A 16,756-nucleotide genomic window follows, 5' to 3' on the forward strand; every position below is an offset into this window, starting at 1 on the left:
AATTGCGTATACAGTAGATGATAGCGTAAGGAGCATGGAATGGAATCTCATCAAAACAAATCGCTATTTTTAACCACTGACGAGGTTTAAAATAGCATTACACTTTGTGGTCGTGTGGAGAGGGTTTGTAAACGCTGTACGTGTACAGAGAGGTTATAATAAGGACACTTATAAATGACACTTTATCAAGTCATCTTGAGGAAAAGTACATACAAATAAGTAGGCTCATTCAATTTCATGCAACGCTGCACAGTTCTGTTCAGCCAACTCAAGATGGTGGCGACTGGAAAATGGAAAAAGGTGATTCACTGATTTGATAAATAGCCTAATTATAACCGCTCTGTATACTTTGTTATGAATACTTAGGAATGTGTTAGCAGTTGTTTATGTCTGTATGTATATTAGGCCTTTTGGCGACATTTGGACGTTATTTACAGCCTGTGTGTGTGTGTGTCTCTCTCTCAGATTAAGGAGTCGTGTTTCTGGGGCAACAACTTTGTGATGAGTGGCTCGGACTGCGGCCACATCTTCATCTGGGAGCGGCACACGGGCGAGCACCTGATGCTGCTGGAGGCCGACAACCACGTGGTCAACTGCCTGCAGCCGCACCCCTACGACCCCAGTCAGTAGCACTGCACACTGGGCCTGTCTGTCTGTCTGTCTGTCTGTCTGTCTGTCTGTCTGTCTGTCTGCTTGTCTGTCTGTCTGTCTGTCTGTGTCTGTCTCACCTACGACCCCAGTCAGTAGCACTGCACACCGGGCCTGCCTGCCTGCCTGTCTGTCTGTGTCTGTCTCACCTACGACCCTAGTCAGTAGTACTGCACAGTGGGTCTGTCTGTCTGTCTGTCTGTCTGTCTGTCTGTCTGTCTGTCTGTCTGTCTGTCTGTCTGTCTGTCTCTCTGTCTCTCTGTCTCTCTGTCTCTCTGTCTCTCTGTCTGTCTTCCTCCCTTACGACCCCAGTCAGTAGCACTCATAGACTATACAGTCTATGGCAGCACTGGACATCCAGTCTGTCTGTCTGTCTGTCTCCCCTACAACCCTAGTACTGCGCACTGGGTCTGTCTGTCTGTCTGTCTGTCTGTCTGTCTGTCTGTCTTTCTGTCTGCCCTAAGACCCCTGCCTGTCTGTTTCCCTCTCTGTCTCACGGCCTGTCAGCCTCTCTATCTTTCTGTCAGCTTTTCTACCTGTCTGTCTCTCTGTCTGTCACCACCCCTAAGACCCTGGTCAGTCATACTCCCACAATGGTGCGGGCGGTCTGTCTGTCTCTTTATCTGTATGTCTGTCTCTCTCTCTCTCTCTTTCCTACGACCCTAGTGAGTAGCAGGCCTGCTCTTGGTCTGTCTGTCTGTCTGTCTGTCTGCCTGTCTGCCTGTCTCTCCCCTCTTTGTTGTTCCTTTTCCGCACTTCAGTAGTCTATCCATCTTCCTGTCCAGTGTGCCAGAAAGGGGGGCCTTTTCCTTTCATTTGTCATTTGTGCCTCCTTATCGATTTATTTATCTTTCGATCTATGTATCTGTTGATGTTTATATTTGTCTGTGTGGCTTTCTATATGCTGACTATTATCTCTGTCTATCTCTTTGGCCATCCATCTGTTACTCTATCTGTACGTCCATCCCTCCGTCTATTGACTTATTTACTATAATCACTAATAGCTACAATTCTTAAGTCTTATTCAGTCATTGAGTAGTATACTGTACTGTTGTGGATGGACTGTGTGTGATTCTGGACTTTGATTTGTTTTTCTCCCCTCTTGCAGTTTTGGCCTCGTCTGGTATCGACTACGATATCAAACTTTGGTCCCCGCTGGAGCAGACCCCTTCATTTAACAGAGACCTTGCCGACGAGGTACGCCATAGCTGTTTAATCAGCCGTAAAATTACGGATCTCCAAATGGCTTCTTTTCCACTTAATTAGGAATAAAAAAAATCCTTTCTGTAATGAATGCTCTTCTTACCTTACCCTTTCCTCTGAATTGAGGAAGAAAGCATTCTTTTGTTCACTCAGCAGCACTTACATAGCTAACAGAAAACTAACAAGAAAGAAAAGAAAGAAGCATTTATTAGCAGGCCTTCTACTGTATTCAGTGCAACCACAGAACAACTTCAGTTGCAATTCCTCAGCTGGCCTGCAGAGGGCAGTAGATCCCCATCACCAGCAGCACTAGCAGCAACAGCAGTAGCTGTGCATTAGTGGAGGGCGTTGGCGTGTGCCTGTGCCGGGTCTGTTTATGCTCTGCTGGGGTGGGACCTCTCCCACAGGACTCGTCCCGAGCCGAGCGGCGCTGAGCGACGCTGGCTGGCTGGCTGGCTGGCTGGCTGGCTGTATATAGAAAGTTCAGCGCGGCGCAAAACCCGGTGAGGGAGTGGCGCGCTCGCTTTTGGAACGGCTCCCAGCCCTGAGGAGAACCAGAGTAGGGCAGAGTAGGCCGGGCCAGGCTGGGCTCGAGCTGCCCGAGTCCAGTGCCTCGTGAGGATGAGGTCACCCTGGTCCAGCAGATGAGGTGTTCTCCCCCTAAAAACAGACTCCTGAAAGAGCCTCTTCATCATACAGGGCCGCGAGGTATCGCAGGGATGAAGCGTTCTCCCCTAAAACAGCCTCTTGAACGAGCCTCTTCATCTCAGTCCCTAGGCATATCAGTGGCCCGCTAATTTGTCTCTTAAGGGCACACGGTGATATTGTTATTTATTTATGTGTAGGGACATAGGATTCTTGTGCTGTGTAAGAGACTTTGGGGTCTACGGTGGTAGAGTCACTGGGTTCCTGTGCTTTGGTCAGGAACACATGGTTCTTGTCCTTTGCAAGCCATGCGGAGTTCCTGTAACTTGTAAAGGACCCAGAGTTCCTGTGGTGTGTTATTTGTACTGTGTAATCAACAAGGGTGTTTGTTTTGTCTAACTGTTGTTGTGCTTTGCCAGGGAAACAGCTCTTTTGCTGATCCGGGAAGTGTTTTGTGTTTTAGTTCCTGCTGTCTGTACTGTTGTATCTTTAAGCTGCATTCTTGCATACTGCTCGTCACCCCAGGACTTGTTGCTGCAAAAGATGAGATTTGTTTACTTTTGTCAGCAACAAACATTTTGCCTTTTTAAAAAGTTGAAATTCATTAGCATTTCATGGTCTGTGGGAGGTATGTAGCAGCTAGTTGCTTCCTGTCTGAATTGGGCGTTGGGGATGTGGAGGGGCACAGAGGTGTGTGTTGGTGTGCTGGTGTGGTGTGTGCTGATTGAGTGTGTGTGCTGATTGAGTGTGTGTGCTCCCGCAGGTGATTGCGCGCAATGAACTGATGCTGGAGGAGACGAGGAACACCATCACTGTACCGGCCTCCTTCATGCTGAGAATGCTCGCCTCGCTCAATCACATCAGAACGGGTGAGACACACACACACACACACACACACACACACACACACACACACACACACACACACACACTATAAATGTTAACACATGATGCATACATACAGACAAGCAAACAATGCATATAGACATACACACGATGCACACACACACACACACACACATACATACAAGAACATGATGGGCATGCCACACACACACACACGCACACACACACATACAGACATACAGTACATACACATGATGCGCACACACATACAGACAAGCACATGATGTGCACACACATACAGACAAGCACATGATGCACACTCACACACACACTAATAGAACACAGACAGACCTACACACACTATTTACACATTGATGTGTACTCACTCAAATCTGCGCATGTGCATTTTCACATTCTGTTTCACACATACTCATGCAGACAACTGCTCCCACGCACATATGCATACATACACACTCGGCACACTCAGAGATCCTTTATCTTGCTCTCTCACACGTTCATGGACCTAGAACACACACACACACGCACACACACACACACACACACACACACACAGAGAGAGAGACACACCCACACAGACACATACACATACTGTACGTATACACATATACTCACCTTTATCTTTCTAATTTTCTCTTATCTCGACCCAAACATAAACATAGACGGGAAGTAATCACACACACACACACACACTCACAAAAAGAAACACTCCCTCCCTTCCCCCCTCTCTCTCTCTCTCCCTCTCTCTCATTCAGACACATACTCTCTCCCACATACATCTCTCTAGCCGTGGAAGTGATCAGAGTAACTCCAAGTAACAAATGAAGAAGTTCATGATCCAGCACCCATCATAGTGGCTTTTGTCTGATCTGAGTAACTGGCAACAAAGCTACTGTGTGTTAAATAATAATAATTATTATTATTAAGAATATTACTTATTAAATATTATTATTAAGACATGCATTAGTCATAGACTATGATCTTCAGGACAAATTCCAAAAGTGCTTCACAGACTCACAGTAAAAGGTTAGGACAGTTGCTTCACCTCTGTGTACACATTTCTTAGACCAGGATTCCCATGACGTAGTGGAACACTTCTGGACTTAATCCTGTGACTCCAGGCACTCCTGTGTGTGTGTGTGTGTGTGTGTGTGTGTGTGTGTGTGTGTGTGTGTGTGTGTGTGTGTGTGTGTGTGTGTGTGTGTGTGTGTGTGTGTGTGTGTGTGTGTGTGTGTGTGTGTGTGTGTGTGTGTGTGTGTGTGTGTGTGTGTGTGTGTGTGTGTGTGTCGTAAAGCGTTAAACTGCTGTCAGCTTTACCATCTCAGTGGCTCCTCTTCCAGTGGCTGAAGCTCACATCAAAACACAAGGGCTTTGCCTATAAATGGGCAGACACACACACACACACACACACACACACACATGCTCACTTTCCCTCTCTCCCTCACACTCATACAAACACATACTCACAATGTCTAGTGCTGCCCAAGTAACATGAACATTAGTTTAGATCAGGTCATGTGACAAATACAAAAGAGAGAAGAGGAAGAGGAGGAGGAAGAGGAGGAGGGACTTACTGCAAGAAGGGATTAAAAGTGGTGGCTGTGTGTGTGTGTGTGTGTGTGTGTGTGTGTGTGTGTGTGAGTGAAACAACAGGGGATTGTGTTGATAAGGCCATGTTGTCCCTCAGGCTGTGAAGTGTACACACGCACACATTCTCCTTCAATCTTTTTTTTCAATCCTGTCCTTTTTTGCAGACCGTTTGGAAGGTGATCGTTCGGAAGGATCTGGACAGGAGAACGAAGACGATTCTTAAATTTTCAAAATCAGAAAATCAGCAAAAGAGAAAGGAAGACGACAGAAAAAAACGCTTTCTTTTGCAATGAAGCACTTGGACATTTGGGATTTGTACGAGTCATGAAAACAAAAATGTAGAATATTTCCTTAAAAATTTAGCTCTAGGTTTATTTGTAGCCTCCCGCCCCTATTCTTTTTTTAAGACGACTTTCTTACTGACGTGTCCTTTTGAGTTATGTGCATAAAGAAGTGTGAATGCAAGCCAGATGATATATATTGAAGACCATGAAAGAGATACTGAGACGCCTGGTCTCCTCAGAGCATAAAGTGCAATATTTTTGTTAATGGCAGAGTTTGAGACGTGGTCCGTTATTAAGTGTGAGATTTCTAACTGTAGCCCGATGAGGTTTAAAAAAAAAAAAGAAAAGAAAAAAAATATCTGAATACGTTTGTATAACGGTTGTGCATGTAAAATATGAGAAATTATGCTTTAAAATAAACCATTTTATTGTTGGAAGAAACACAAACACATTCTGTCTCCTCAGCAGGTTTGTTGTGGTGGTTCTGATAGACTGAAGGAACATGGGTTTCCTGGAAGCATTTCTGCATTACAATGACGCATCCGAGTGTTGCCCTCCCTGATACCTTGTCTCTAAGAGTTTGCTGTTTGCGGTTTTGGTTGCTGCCGGGGGAAGTGTAAATGCGAAACATTTCACAGTTATTTCCCAAACCTGATAACCCACTTTGTTTTAAGCACTTGCGTTGTTCCGAGGCTAGCCTCATTTCCATACAGGCTTTACTAGCAAACAAAAGTGTTTCTCTCTCCAAGTCCGTGACCTGGTTTTTACGCCACTGAAAGTGCTTTGTGTGGGCAGGCCCGCGAGTCAGGAGCCCTTAATCCAAGCAATTCCTCTTCCTTATGACCAAACCTTCTGGAGTGTTCCGCTGGGACAAGTTCCACAGCACCTGAGGGAGAGAGACAGGCCCTTGCCATGACAGCCTCTGCTGCTCAACCTGAAAACTACTAGTTAACAAACTGTGAAGATGTATTAGAATATTTAAAAGACAACTCCACAGGGTTGGAGTAAAAGCAGTGCTATTTCTGCTGCAATACATTCTAAAATGTTAAAGGGATAATCCGGAGTGAAATGCACTTTAGATCAATTTTTCGGACTATTGGGAGTACGTACGTTGAGTTGACACCAAAATCATGTCATTCGGATGTATTTTGAGAAAGTTCGAGCTCACCGTTTTTAGCCAAAACTCGTTAGCCTGGAAGTGACTCGGGCATGTCCTTTCGCCGCTACAAAACGCTATTTTTATACCTCTTTTACTGTTCCAAACAACACTACACTTGCGTGGTAGTGAGTAGAGGGTCCCTAAAGCCAAACCGAAGTATCCCCACGTCTTTATGTGGTCGGATAGAGAGTCCAGAATGAATTTAATCGAGTCAGTACCTTTCCGGAAATGGCGCTGCTGCAGCTAGCAACGCTGAAACAACACTTTATTAACATTTCCGGAAAGGTACGGACTCGATTAAATTCATTCTGGACTCTCTATCCGACCACATAAAGACGTGGGGATACTTCGGTTTGGCTTTAGGGATCCTCTACTCACTACCACGTACGTGTAGTGTTGTTTGGAACAGTAGAAGAGGTATAAAAATAGCGTTTTGTAGCGGCGAAAGGACATGCCTCAGTCACTTCCAGGCTAACGAGTTTTGGCTAAAAACGGTGAGCTCGAACTTTCTCAAAATACATCCGAATGACATGATTTTGGTGTCAACTCAACGTATGTACTCCCAATAGTCCGAAAAAATGATCTAAAGTGCATTTCACTCCGGATTATCCCTTTAAGGCAGTCATTCACCTGGTTACAAAAATTGTCATTACCAAATACACATAGTATACTATCAAATGAGTTCATGTCTGTCCATAGACATTCAATGAGCAATTCAAAATGTATTATTGCCCTTAGAGCACAAACTCCATAGCAATTTAGGTGTGATCCCTATCGGCATTTTCGCTCTCTCAGCAAGCTCAGTCAGTCAGTCAGGCTCTGTGTGTGTGTGTGTGTGTGTGTGTGTGTGTGTGTGTGTGTTTGTGTGAGTGAGTGGGCTGGATCGATATCTGCACTGGGTGCTGCTCCCCGGCGGTTATGGCTGCGTGCCCGAGGCCACAGATGGCCTTTGTTTTGGCAGCTGTCCTGCACTGTCAGTCGGCGGGGCTCCCCTTTATCACCAGGTCTCTTATTACAGGGCCCAACGGCAGACAACGCGTCCCATGCGCTCGCACTCTTCCCCCGACAACTCCCACACTTCCGCCTAGACCAAAACACGTCTGAGTCTACTGCTGCTGGGCGGAGGTTTTTTTGCTGTCAAACATGAAGATGTTTCCAGACTGACAACATGGTGATGAATTTGGCAAATGATAGACTAATGTGTTGAGTATATTATACAGGAATGTGTACTCATTTCACTCAATTCTCATTTCTCTGTTAATGAAGTTCTAGAAGTATGTTTAGATTTCCTATCAAACCTACTGTATGCTGCTGACCTTAACATTTATACAAGCTTTCATTTATTTGAGCAGTGATAAGCTTGCTTTTTTTTTTAAGAAATGTAAAATTAAAGGTGATCTTAGGTCTGCGGGGCTCAGTAGGGTTTTTAAGAGCATAGGCTTTCTTCACGGAGTACCAAACACCAGAACATCAAATTAAATGACGGTGTATTGTTATAAATCAAACTGACATGAATTGCCAAGACCTTACAGGCAAAAGCATTTAGTATAGTGTGTGTGGGTGAGAGAAATAATGTGTGGAGGGATATAACAGTTAACAGACCCAAGACATAACTAACTTCTCTGGTACTTTGTATAGAAAAAGGGATTTAATTCCACAATACAATACAAAATGTCTGAAAATAACGGCATGTAACACTTTGTACAAAACAGTAAGAAACATCAACTCTTCCTATTATTTCTTTTTAAAATGGACTTAAAATGGCACTGGCACCGTTCTTTTCTTATTGTTAGGAAACTGCATTGGCCTACACACTGTTCGCAGTAAAAAAAAAAAGTCTTTGGGCTAGAGAAAAAGCCAGTGTGGAATTTCTCAACCCAGTGGTCAAACTTTTGAAAATCCAGGTGCTCACCGCACAAGGTAAACAACAGACGGACGAACAACACAAAAGATCTCAAACCGCTTGGCAAGTCCTCTTCAGCGGAGGGGGGAAAAAAACACTGCCATCCGCTGGTCCGTCCGTTGCCCATCATTGTCAAGTGCAAATCGTTTCTACCGCGCCCGTGCGGGTCTTGTTCTGACTCGTGGCGGAAAAAAAACCCAGCTGGTCCCGCGCTCTCGTACCGTTACATTCAGTGTTCACGCGGTTGTGGACGGTGATTCAGAGCCTGGGCTCGGCGACATCTTTCAGAGCTCAGAGATTTTTGGATTTGAGGTAGCAGTCTTTTGTCGGATAGTGTAAATACTTGGGCTTACATACCATCTACGCACAACGGATTATACTCTTAGTAATATCGTCAATGAATGTGTACAACGTCCACACGAACAAACACGCAACAACAAAAAAAATAGTCCTTTTAGTGGGAACTTAAGATACAGTGGTTAAGGCTTCCTATGTTACTGATAGGAGAAATGTAGGACTGATTTACATATTAAGTAAGGCTGTCGGCCTTTTGTACCAATGATACATAATGTGCTGCTCTGTTTGGGTCCTGTCATGATCTCCGTTTGCTCTGGCCATGAGACCGTATGAACATCGCAGGATCAGACCTCTCGATCCGTCTTTCAAAGTCACCCAGCCAAAAGAGATGGGGCTCAGTCGCCATCTTTCCTGCTCTCCTCGTCCTCCGCGTCCTGCTGCTCCTGGTCGTCTTTCACGATTCCTTCATCGATGCTCTCCATCCTCAGCCGCTGGCCGTCCAGGTAGCGCGGCGCCCGCTGGACGTTGCGGCTGGTGAACAGCGCCGCCGGCAGCGGGGGCGGCGGCGGCAGCAGAGGCAGCGAGGGCATCGCCGTCCCCTCCCCGAAGATCTGCAGCTTGGCGTCGCTCTCGATGGCCATGGCCAGGCAGTTGGCGAAGCTGTCCAGGGAGCTGTGGAGCTCGGCTTTGACCTGCACCACGGGGAAGGGATCTGCTGAGGGGGGACAGAGACATGGGGGTTGGGGAGACACGGAGGAGGTGGTGGTTATGGCTATGGTATTTAGCAGAAGCTTTTGTTCAAAGTGACTTACTGTGTGTGTGTGTGTGTGTGTGTGTGTGTGTGTGTGTGTGTGTGTGTGTGTGTGTGTGTGTGTGTGTGTGTGTGTGTGTGTGTGTGTGTGTGTGTATATATACACACACACACACACACACACACACACATATATACACACACACACATTTTATGAGGTGTTGTTGTGGAATACCTTCTTAAAACTCAGCAAGGCTAACCCCCAAAGTGGCAAACATTTTTTTTTTTTTTTTTTTTTAAACCCTCCAAACAAACCAACCCTGCTGCATGACAAATGTTTAGTCATCTCAATTTCTTGAGGTTTGTCCAGACAGGGATTGTTTGTCTGTACATGACCACTCGAAGTATGGGAATCCAGCCCGTACAGGCTTGACTGTGATTTGACAACCCTTCACCCAACTGCAGGCTGTTTATAAGCCCTGATGTTTAGCTTCCGGAAAGTCCACCCAAAAGATAAATGGTTTCCCATCATCTTCTTAACTAAATGCCATCAACCATAACTTGTCTGTGCACCAAACATTTCTGTGACTCCAAATAACTGGCCATCGTTCCCTTTAACATTAAAGAAAAAATAATAGTGTCTAGTGTAAGAATGAGAAAAGTTATGCTTGGTGGTCTACAAAACCAAATAAAATCGACCACAGGATTCTAGTGGTATTTTCGGGGTGTACTGTCCCTTTAACACCTGTTTTTTTCCCCCCCACGTGTTCAAACATGTGCTGAGGTCAAACAGGTGGTAGAGATATGCAGACAGGACACTTAAACAATGTGGGTAAAATGACTAAATATCTCCATGGCATAAATGGGGCGGTGGGTGGGTGGAGGGTTGACATTCTTGCTATTGATCAAACTCTCTGTTGCTTAAGCGCTATGTCTAGACAAGCAAACACGGTTTGTTTAGTCTTTTCCTTTCCGCTGTACGTTTCGTCTCTGGACCTGCCCCCCCTGTGAGCGCTCCGACTGATCTGGTACCTTTGGAATGCTGGTCCACTTGGTCCTCGAACGTGACCGAGCTGCGCCTGCGGTTGCCTGCGGCGCCGCCGGTGTGGTGGTTGGAGAACGAGCCGTCGGTGGAGAAATTATCCAGCAGCATGACGTCTGTACCTGAGCGTTGGAACAAGTGACAATGAGAGAGAGACGGAGAGAGAGAGTGTGTGTGTGTGTGTGTGTATGTATGTATGTGAGAGGGAGAGATTAGATGGAGGGGAAAGTTGTGAGGGAAATAAAAGGAAGATGCAGACAGATGGATTGGACAACCAGATGGATTGATACTGTGGGACCACTCAGACAGACAGACAGAAAGAGAGAGAGAGACAGAGAGACAGAGAGAGAGAGATGGATGGCTACATAAATGACTCGTAGAAAGACAGCCAGACCAACAGACTGATGAATAACTTAAAGCGAAAGACAGACCGGCAAACTAAAGCTTTTCTTCTCCAACACAGTGACTCAGAGTGCCTAAACACCTCGCAACCAGCCCTCCATCACCCCCACACACACACACCCACCCCCCAACTGCGCGGCACAAACATCGCCATCGCACCACCTCCACAATGCCGTCTGGTCATTATGCAACAGCCGTGGTTGGGTGAGTGCGGCACGCAGCCAAATGACAGCCTGTGTAGATTAAGGTGCTGTGTCCACCAATTTTTTTTTTTTTTTTTTTTTAAAGGTTATTTTTTGGGCTTTTTATGCCTTTAATTGGACAGGACAGTAGAGAGAATGACAGGAAGCGAGTGGGAGAGAGAGCTGGGGTGGGATCCGGAAAGGACCACGGGGCGGGAATCGAACCCGGGTCGCCGGCGTGCGGTGCAGGTGCCCCAGCCAGTTGCGCCACGGCTGGGGCCTAATCGCGTTTTTTTTACGCTGAGAGCGCACTCAACCTCCTTTTCTCGGCGCTTCGAGAAGTGTTTATTGTTGCTAAGTTACCAAAACCGGAGACGGTTTATAACGAGAAGTGACATGGTCTGAGCGCTGCGGTAAAAAACGGTCAGCGCCGAGAGCTTTTTTTCCGCCGAGGGCGCTCAGCGCTGTGAACGCTGGGCTACACAGACTTTATATTGAAAATTGTCGCCGATTGGTGGACACAGGGCCTAACTGTCTGGCTGAGACAGAGACATGGACAAGAGTTCACGTAGCCCGTCCAAGGCGAAGGAGGAGAGAGTCCCCGAGATGCCCGGGAGACGTTGGCCGTGCTGGAGTTCAGTGCAGGCATGCTTTGAAGTGTAGCGCTGCGCTCTCCCAACACTGATTTATGGGCCGTGAAGCCGTCAAACAGGAAATGGATTGTTGAGAGAAGAGACATGACAGGTCTTTGTCTCACAGAACAGGAAATTAAAGAGGAAGTAAACGTAATGGAGGTGTGTGTGTGTGTGTGTGTGTGTGTGTGACAGTGTATGAGAGAGCGCGTCTGTGTGTGTGTGTGTGCACTTACCTGAGTCTTGTGTAAAGCTGAAGCCCGTGTCTCCAGTGCTGCTGCCAGGCCCCAGAGGATGGGCTCCTCCCACCAACATGGCCGTCAGGTGAGGGGACATCCCCAGATCTGAACACACACACACACACACACTTATCAGTGCACAGACCAGCACACCACAACATTCCTGAGATAACATGAGCTTTCACATCCATCAACAAAATAAGCACGCACGCACGCACGCACGCACGCACGCACGCACGCACGCACGCACGCACGCACGCACGCACGCATTCAGACATATACACACACACACACACACACATATTCAGACAGACAGACACACACACTGTTTACATCTAAAGCATAGCACTGGTATTTCATGGCATTTTATGCTTCTAATTAAACGTTTCACTCCCCAAATTGCCTTTAATGTGCATGTCTGACATGCCCTGCTATATAATCCATTTCACATGGAATGTTCCCAAAACATTTCCTGAAAGTGACAGTATGGTTTCCGAAGCTGTAGTTTTATCGTCCTTCCTCAGCTGCACAACAACAAAAGAGAGCTGTGTTGCAATGAGGTGCATGTAATATTTCTCTCTCTCTTTCAGCCCCATGCAGACGAGAAATCTGATCAAGCATGGCGCCAGCGGAAAAAAAGCCAGCATCATGGGGTCAGTACGCAGGGAAAGACGACGTGCCGCGATAACACGCAGCCAAGGGTTTCTCCATTCGCCAATTAGCCGCTGCTAAATGACTGCAAATCTGATGTGGCCTAAATATACGACCAATGAGTCAGATAAGCCGCGGTCACATGGTCTTAGACCGATACCCAAGTTTCCCGGGGTAGTTTGCCTCCCTTCTCAGGTCTTGCAAGGGACCGTTACTGAATCCAACTGAACGAGTAAGGAATCAACTGTGTCACAGTGCAAAGTGATGCATCAAGATAGTAGTTTCTGACCAATGGCAGACATGTATAATTAGTAGCCACGGAGTTGTTGGGCGGTTCACACACAACGCAGAAGCACGTGACGCAAAACATAGACAGGTCTGGCTTTTAGCGACATATCGTCTAAGGAGCACAGGTGATAGGTCTACAATTATTCTACTGTGTTGCACTGGATAAAATAATGTGTGTAATGAATGGATTAAAGTCAGGCTAAAGACCAAATATCAAAATAATGGTTATGCAAAATCAGCCCATTCCCCATCCAAATATACTGTAAGTCCGGCGGATTCTGAACCTCGCTGGGTGCTCACTTACCCGTGATGCGGTTGGAGATGCTGAAGAGCCGCGACGTCCTGTGCCGCGTGACGAACGACTCGCGGTAGTACCGGTCCCCGAAGCACATGCCCAGGAGCTCCTTGCGCACCGTCTTGTTCCACAGGCCGTAGATGAGCGGGTGGCACACGGCGCTGGCGAACGACAGCCACGTGACCAGCGTCTGAACGCCCGGCGACACGCTCCCCTTGCCCCGGAGCGCCTCGGTGCCCACCGCCACCACGTACGGCCCCCACGTCAGCAGGAAGGTGCCCACCACCACCAGGATGGTGACGAAGGCCTTGCACTGGCTGCCCGAGTACACCAGGCTGCGGCGGCTGCCGCTGGACGAGGTGGACGTGCTGGAGTTCTTGCGGCTGCCCTTCTGGTGCCCCGCTTGGCCTCCTCCTCCTCCTCCTCCTCCTCCTCCTCCGCCGCCGTTGTTGTCCTCCTGGCCGGACGGGGCGGAGGCCACCACCACGGTGCCGCAGTGCACCTTGCGGGCCTTGAGGCGCGCCACGCGGAAGATGACGCCGTAGCAGGCCAGCATGGCGGCCAGCGGCGGCAGGCAGCACCAGACGACCCAGAAGGCGGCGTAGCCGGGCTCCCGGTGCCACGCCACCGTGCAGGCGCGCTTGGCGCCGCCGAACTCGAAGGCCGACCAGCCGAACAGCGGCGGGAGGCAGCCGGCCAGCGAGTGCAGCCAGATGTAGGCGATGGCCACGACTGCCCGGTTGCCGGTGATCTTCATGGGGTAGACCATTGGGTAGAGCACGGCGTAGTACCTTCAGGCAATTAGAAAATGAGAGAAAAAGGTTTTTTTTTGTTTTGTTTTTTTCCCCCAAACGGTCACTCTAAAAAGTCTTGTGCTACACTTGAGAGTGGGGCCACATGACTACAAAAAAAAAACAATGGCACAATGAGGTCTTTCACCATGGTATGCAGGCCAGGGCACTAAAAAGAAGCAACTGAAGAGAATGTATTTCCTCTACTGCACTCGTGTGATGACTGAATGGGTGAATTCATTCAGAGTATCAGTTTTGTAAACATACACTTAACCACTTCTATATGAAGTCGATGAAAGACAACCCTAACTAGTTAGGCTAACCAATTGACAAAGTATTAATGATCTTCCATTGGAATTAAAATAATGTAGGCTGAACCATACATTCTCCAACTTTACATAGTATACAAAAAGACACCCCTACCCACACACAAAGTGATTCCATGAGTGTATTTCCCAGAAAAGGGTAGGGTAGGTCAATGTTTTCACCTCTAAATCTTTGAGGTTGATTTTTGGTAGGTGCTGAATCAAGTCTAATCCATCTGATCCACCCCATGTCCTCCCTTCTCCTCCTCCTCCTCTCCTCCCTCCCTTCTTTCCTCTGACATCCCATCATTGGCGTCGGTCTCACCTGTCGATGGCGATGGCCCCGAGCGTGAGCATGCTCGCCGAGCTGATGAGGAGGTAGAGCAGCGCGGTGAAGTTGCACCACACCACGCCGAACATCCAGTCCCGGCGCACCGAGCTGGCCGCCACGAAGGGCAGCACCAGCACCGACAGCAGCAGGTTGGACAGCGTCAGGCTGAACACAAACTTGTTGCTGGGCGTCAGCAGGTAGGGCTTCTTGTACAGCGTCGCCACGATCACCAGGTTGCCCAGGCAGATGAGGAGCGCGATGATCACTATGGAGACTGACTCCAGGGCGATGGATCCTTCATCCACACCTGTAACATTCCCAGTACCTGGAGCTGCCGAGGTCCCATTCCAGCTTTTGTTCATTTTGTGTGGATGGCTGAGGAGTACATCTGGGGACACATGACAGAGGACTGCAAAATAATAATAATTTAAAAAGGCGCTGAAATAAGGCTCAGCTAGAATACCCAGCATGAACAGAGATGAGCTATAAAGACGATATCTATAGGGCAGTAGGTTTAATGGCCAGTGACCTGGACTGACATGATGCTATCTACATCGTGTAATTTAAGTTCACAGGTCAAATCTATACAATGTGCCACTGTAGGACAGTCAAAAAAGATCGATTGTAACTAATGACGACTGGGATAAAATTACGGCCTGAGGTTAATGGTTCCAATCCATTGTAAAAGTTGGGGTGTCATTGACGTCAACAGAGGTTTTATTGCGAAAATGACGAGATACTTAATATCAGTTCTCCTTGCAGCAGACCAAAAACATGAATGTCTTATCGTGCAAGGATGATGCATTTATGTAGAGACAACATGACATTGTATATCGACAACATGTCATGGATTAAAGTTGTTAACGTTAAGATGGTCAAAATTATGTTCCGATTTGATATACGTTAGCCTTACACTGGGCTAACAGTTACACATGGCACAGCACGTAAAATGTCTCTTAATCTTTTCATTATGACTATCAACATGTCTGCTTAGTCCCACTATGACTGCTCGATTTCCCACATTAAAGCCTGTCCTCAACTAGTACACATAAACAGAATTATAACGTTGAGCAGAAGGAGGGACTTAATACATTTACTCACGGTAGACTAACATTAATGTTACTCCAAGACATCAAAACAGCGGAAAACAGACAATTTGCACCCCCAAATATGTTGATTCGGGTTGTGCTAAAGAAAATTCTTGTTACCGATCAGGTAACAAAGTGATCAGCGGAATAACTTCCATTTAGTTAGTTAGCTAACTTATAGCTCAAAGCTAACGTTACGCAGCGTAACTTCTAAACGTTGCAACTTACTTCTAGCATAATGCTGTCCATATCTAGTTTAAGTTACAATCTGGAAAACATACGTGTGAAAATATGTTTGAATAGTATCAGCAACAAAAGCACGATATCCCCATCAACTCAGCAACCGCATCATCTGAAGCTTACCCTGCTGACTCAGTTCAATCACAGTTCGTAAGCTTGAGAAAAACTTTCCCCTTTGTCCACAGCAGACTCTCCACCTCTCCAAGTGAAAATTCTCTCCTCAAGCCAGCGGGTATGAAACCTCGTAACGTTGCTCGACAAAAACGGGAAAGTCATCATATTCTTTTAAGATATGAATAATCCATTTATCGCCTTCTGAAATGAGCAGTTAGTCCCGTTGCAAACTGGTTCGCATGGTCCCTTGGTGTATCGGCTGGTCGAGATCATGGGGGCAGTCTCCGGTCGCAATGGCGACGGTCCACCCGTCTCCCGAATAGTTACGCTCTTCCTTCTCCTTCCCTTGCTGGAGAAACCCCCATCACTTCGAAGATGTGTGGGTGGTCTGAATGAGTGGTTGTCACAATTTTGTCATAACAGCCGCGCTCTCGGTTTTGTTGTGTCCAATTCACAGAAAGTTCAATTAAAAAGTTGAGTCATGCATCGCCTTCGTTACAATGTAACGGTATATTGTAATTTATTGTTGGCCGATTTTGAACATTGTGTCTTAAAGACTAATGAATCGTCGAAACATGTTAGGCGGCATACTCGGTTTGGTAAAAGTCTAGAGTAGCCTAGCTTTTTGGAAACAAATACACAGACTTGCCATTATGAGACTTCAAAACTTTGCAGACCACCAACGTAGATCAAAGGTTCGCGCACACCTTACATTAGCCAATCATATTACTGTAAAAGACTGAGTAGAAGAACCCATCTTCACCGCCAAGGGGCGATGTTTCTCCATACTACATGGCATCCTCGGTGAATGC

At 46.9% G+C, this 16,756-nt stretch overlaps 2 protein-coding genes across 9 annotated transcripts in view; one reads left to right on the forward strand and one right to left on the reverse strand.

Moving 5' to 3' along the window:
* dcaf6 (ddb1 and cul4 associated factor 6) overlaps positions 1-5,685 on the forward strand; it is a 50,720-nt gene extending 45,035 nt beyond the window's left edge. For all 5 annotated transcript variants that reach the window (XM_062534532.1, XM_062534533.1, XM_062534534.1 and 2 more), the window contains 4 exons: positions 466-622; positions 1,757-1,845; positions 3,260-3,365; positions 5,115-5,685. In XM_062534532.1, coding sequence (XP_062390516.1) covers positions 466-622; positions 1,757-1,845; positions 3,260-3,365; positions 5,115-5,173 — 411 coding nt within the window. In that variant the 3' untranslated portion in view covers positions 5,174-5,685. The remainder of the gene's footprint in view (positions 1-465; positions 623-1,756; positions 1,846-3,259; positions 3,366-5,114) is intronic.
* A 2,340-nt stretch (positions 5,686-8,025) lies between these two features.
* gpr161a (G protein-coupled receptor 161a) lies at positions 8,026-16,705 on the reverse strand. Of its 4 annotated transcripts, none has more exons than XM_062534566.1 (6): positions 15,954-16,705; positions 14,497-14,890; positions 13,085-13,866; positions 11,839-11,946; positions 10,377-10,508; positions 8,026-9,308 (listed from the first exon to the last, which is right to left on the reverse strand). In XM_062534566.1, the coding sequence occupies exons 2-6, from the start codon at positions 14,862-14,864 to the stop codon at positions 8,989-8,991; spliced, it is 1,710 nt and encodes a 569-aa protein (XP_062390550.1). In that variant the 5' UTR covers positions 14,865-14,890; positions 15,954-16,705; the 3' UTR covers positions 8,026-8,988. The 4 variants fall into 4 exon arrangements, with proteins under 4 accessions (XP_062390550.1, XP_062390552.1, XP_062390549.1 ...); XM_062534568.1 differs by having other exon boundaries at positions 8,026-9,305; positions 14,497-14,911; XM_062534565.1 differs by having other exon boundaries at positions 14,497-14,911.
* Between the last annotated feature and the right edge of the window lie 51 nt (positions 16,706-16,756).

This window comes from Sardina pilchardus, chromosome 4 (assembly GCF_963854185.1).
Source record: "Sardina pilchardus chromosome 4, fSarPil1.1, whole genome shotgun sequence".
NCBI classification, from domain to species: Eukaryota; Metazoa; Chordata; class Actinopteri; order Clupeiformes; family Clupeidae; genus Sardina; species Sardina pilchardus.

Excerpts from the sequence above, each read along its gene's own strand:
- gpr161a (XM_062534566.1), bottom strand. The coding sequence starts at position 14,864 with ATGAACAAAAGCTGGAATGGGACCTCGGCAGCTCCAGGTACTGGGAAT. Across the intron at positions 10,509-11,838 it reads CAGCTTTACACAAGACTCAG|GTACAGACGTCATGCTGCTG; the intron begins GTAAGTGCACAC and ends TCCAACGCTCAG. Across the intron at positions 9,309-10,376 it reads AGTGGACCAGCATTCCAAAG|CAGATCCCTTCCCCGTGGTG; the intron begins GTACCAGATCAG and ends GTCCCCCCTCAG.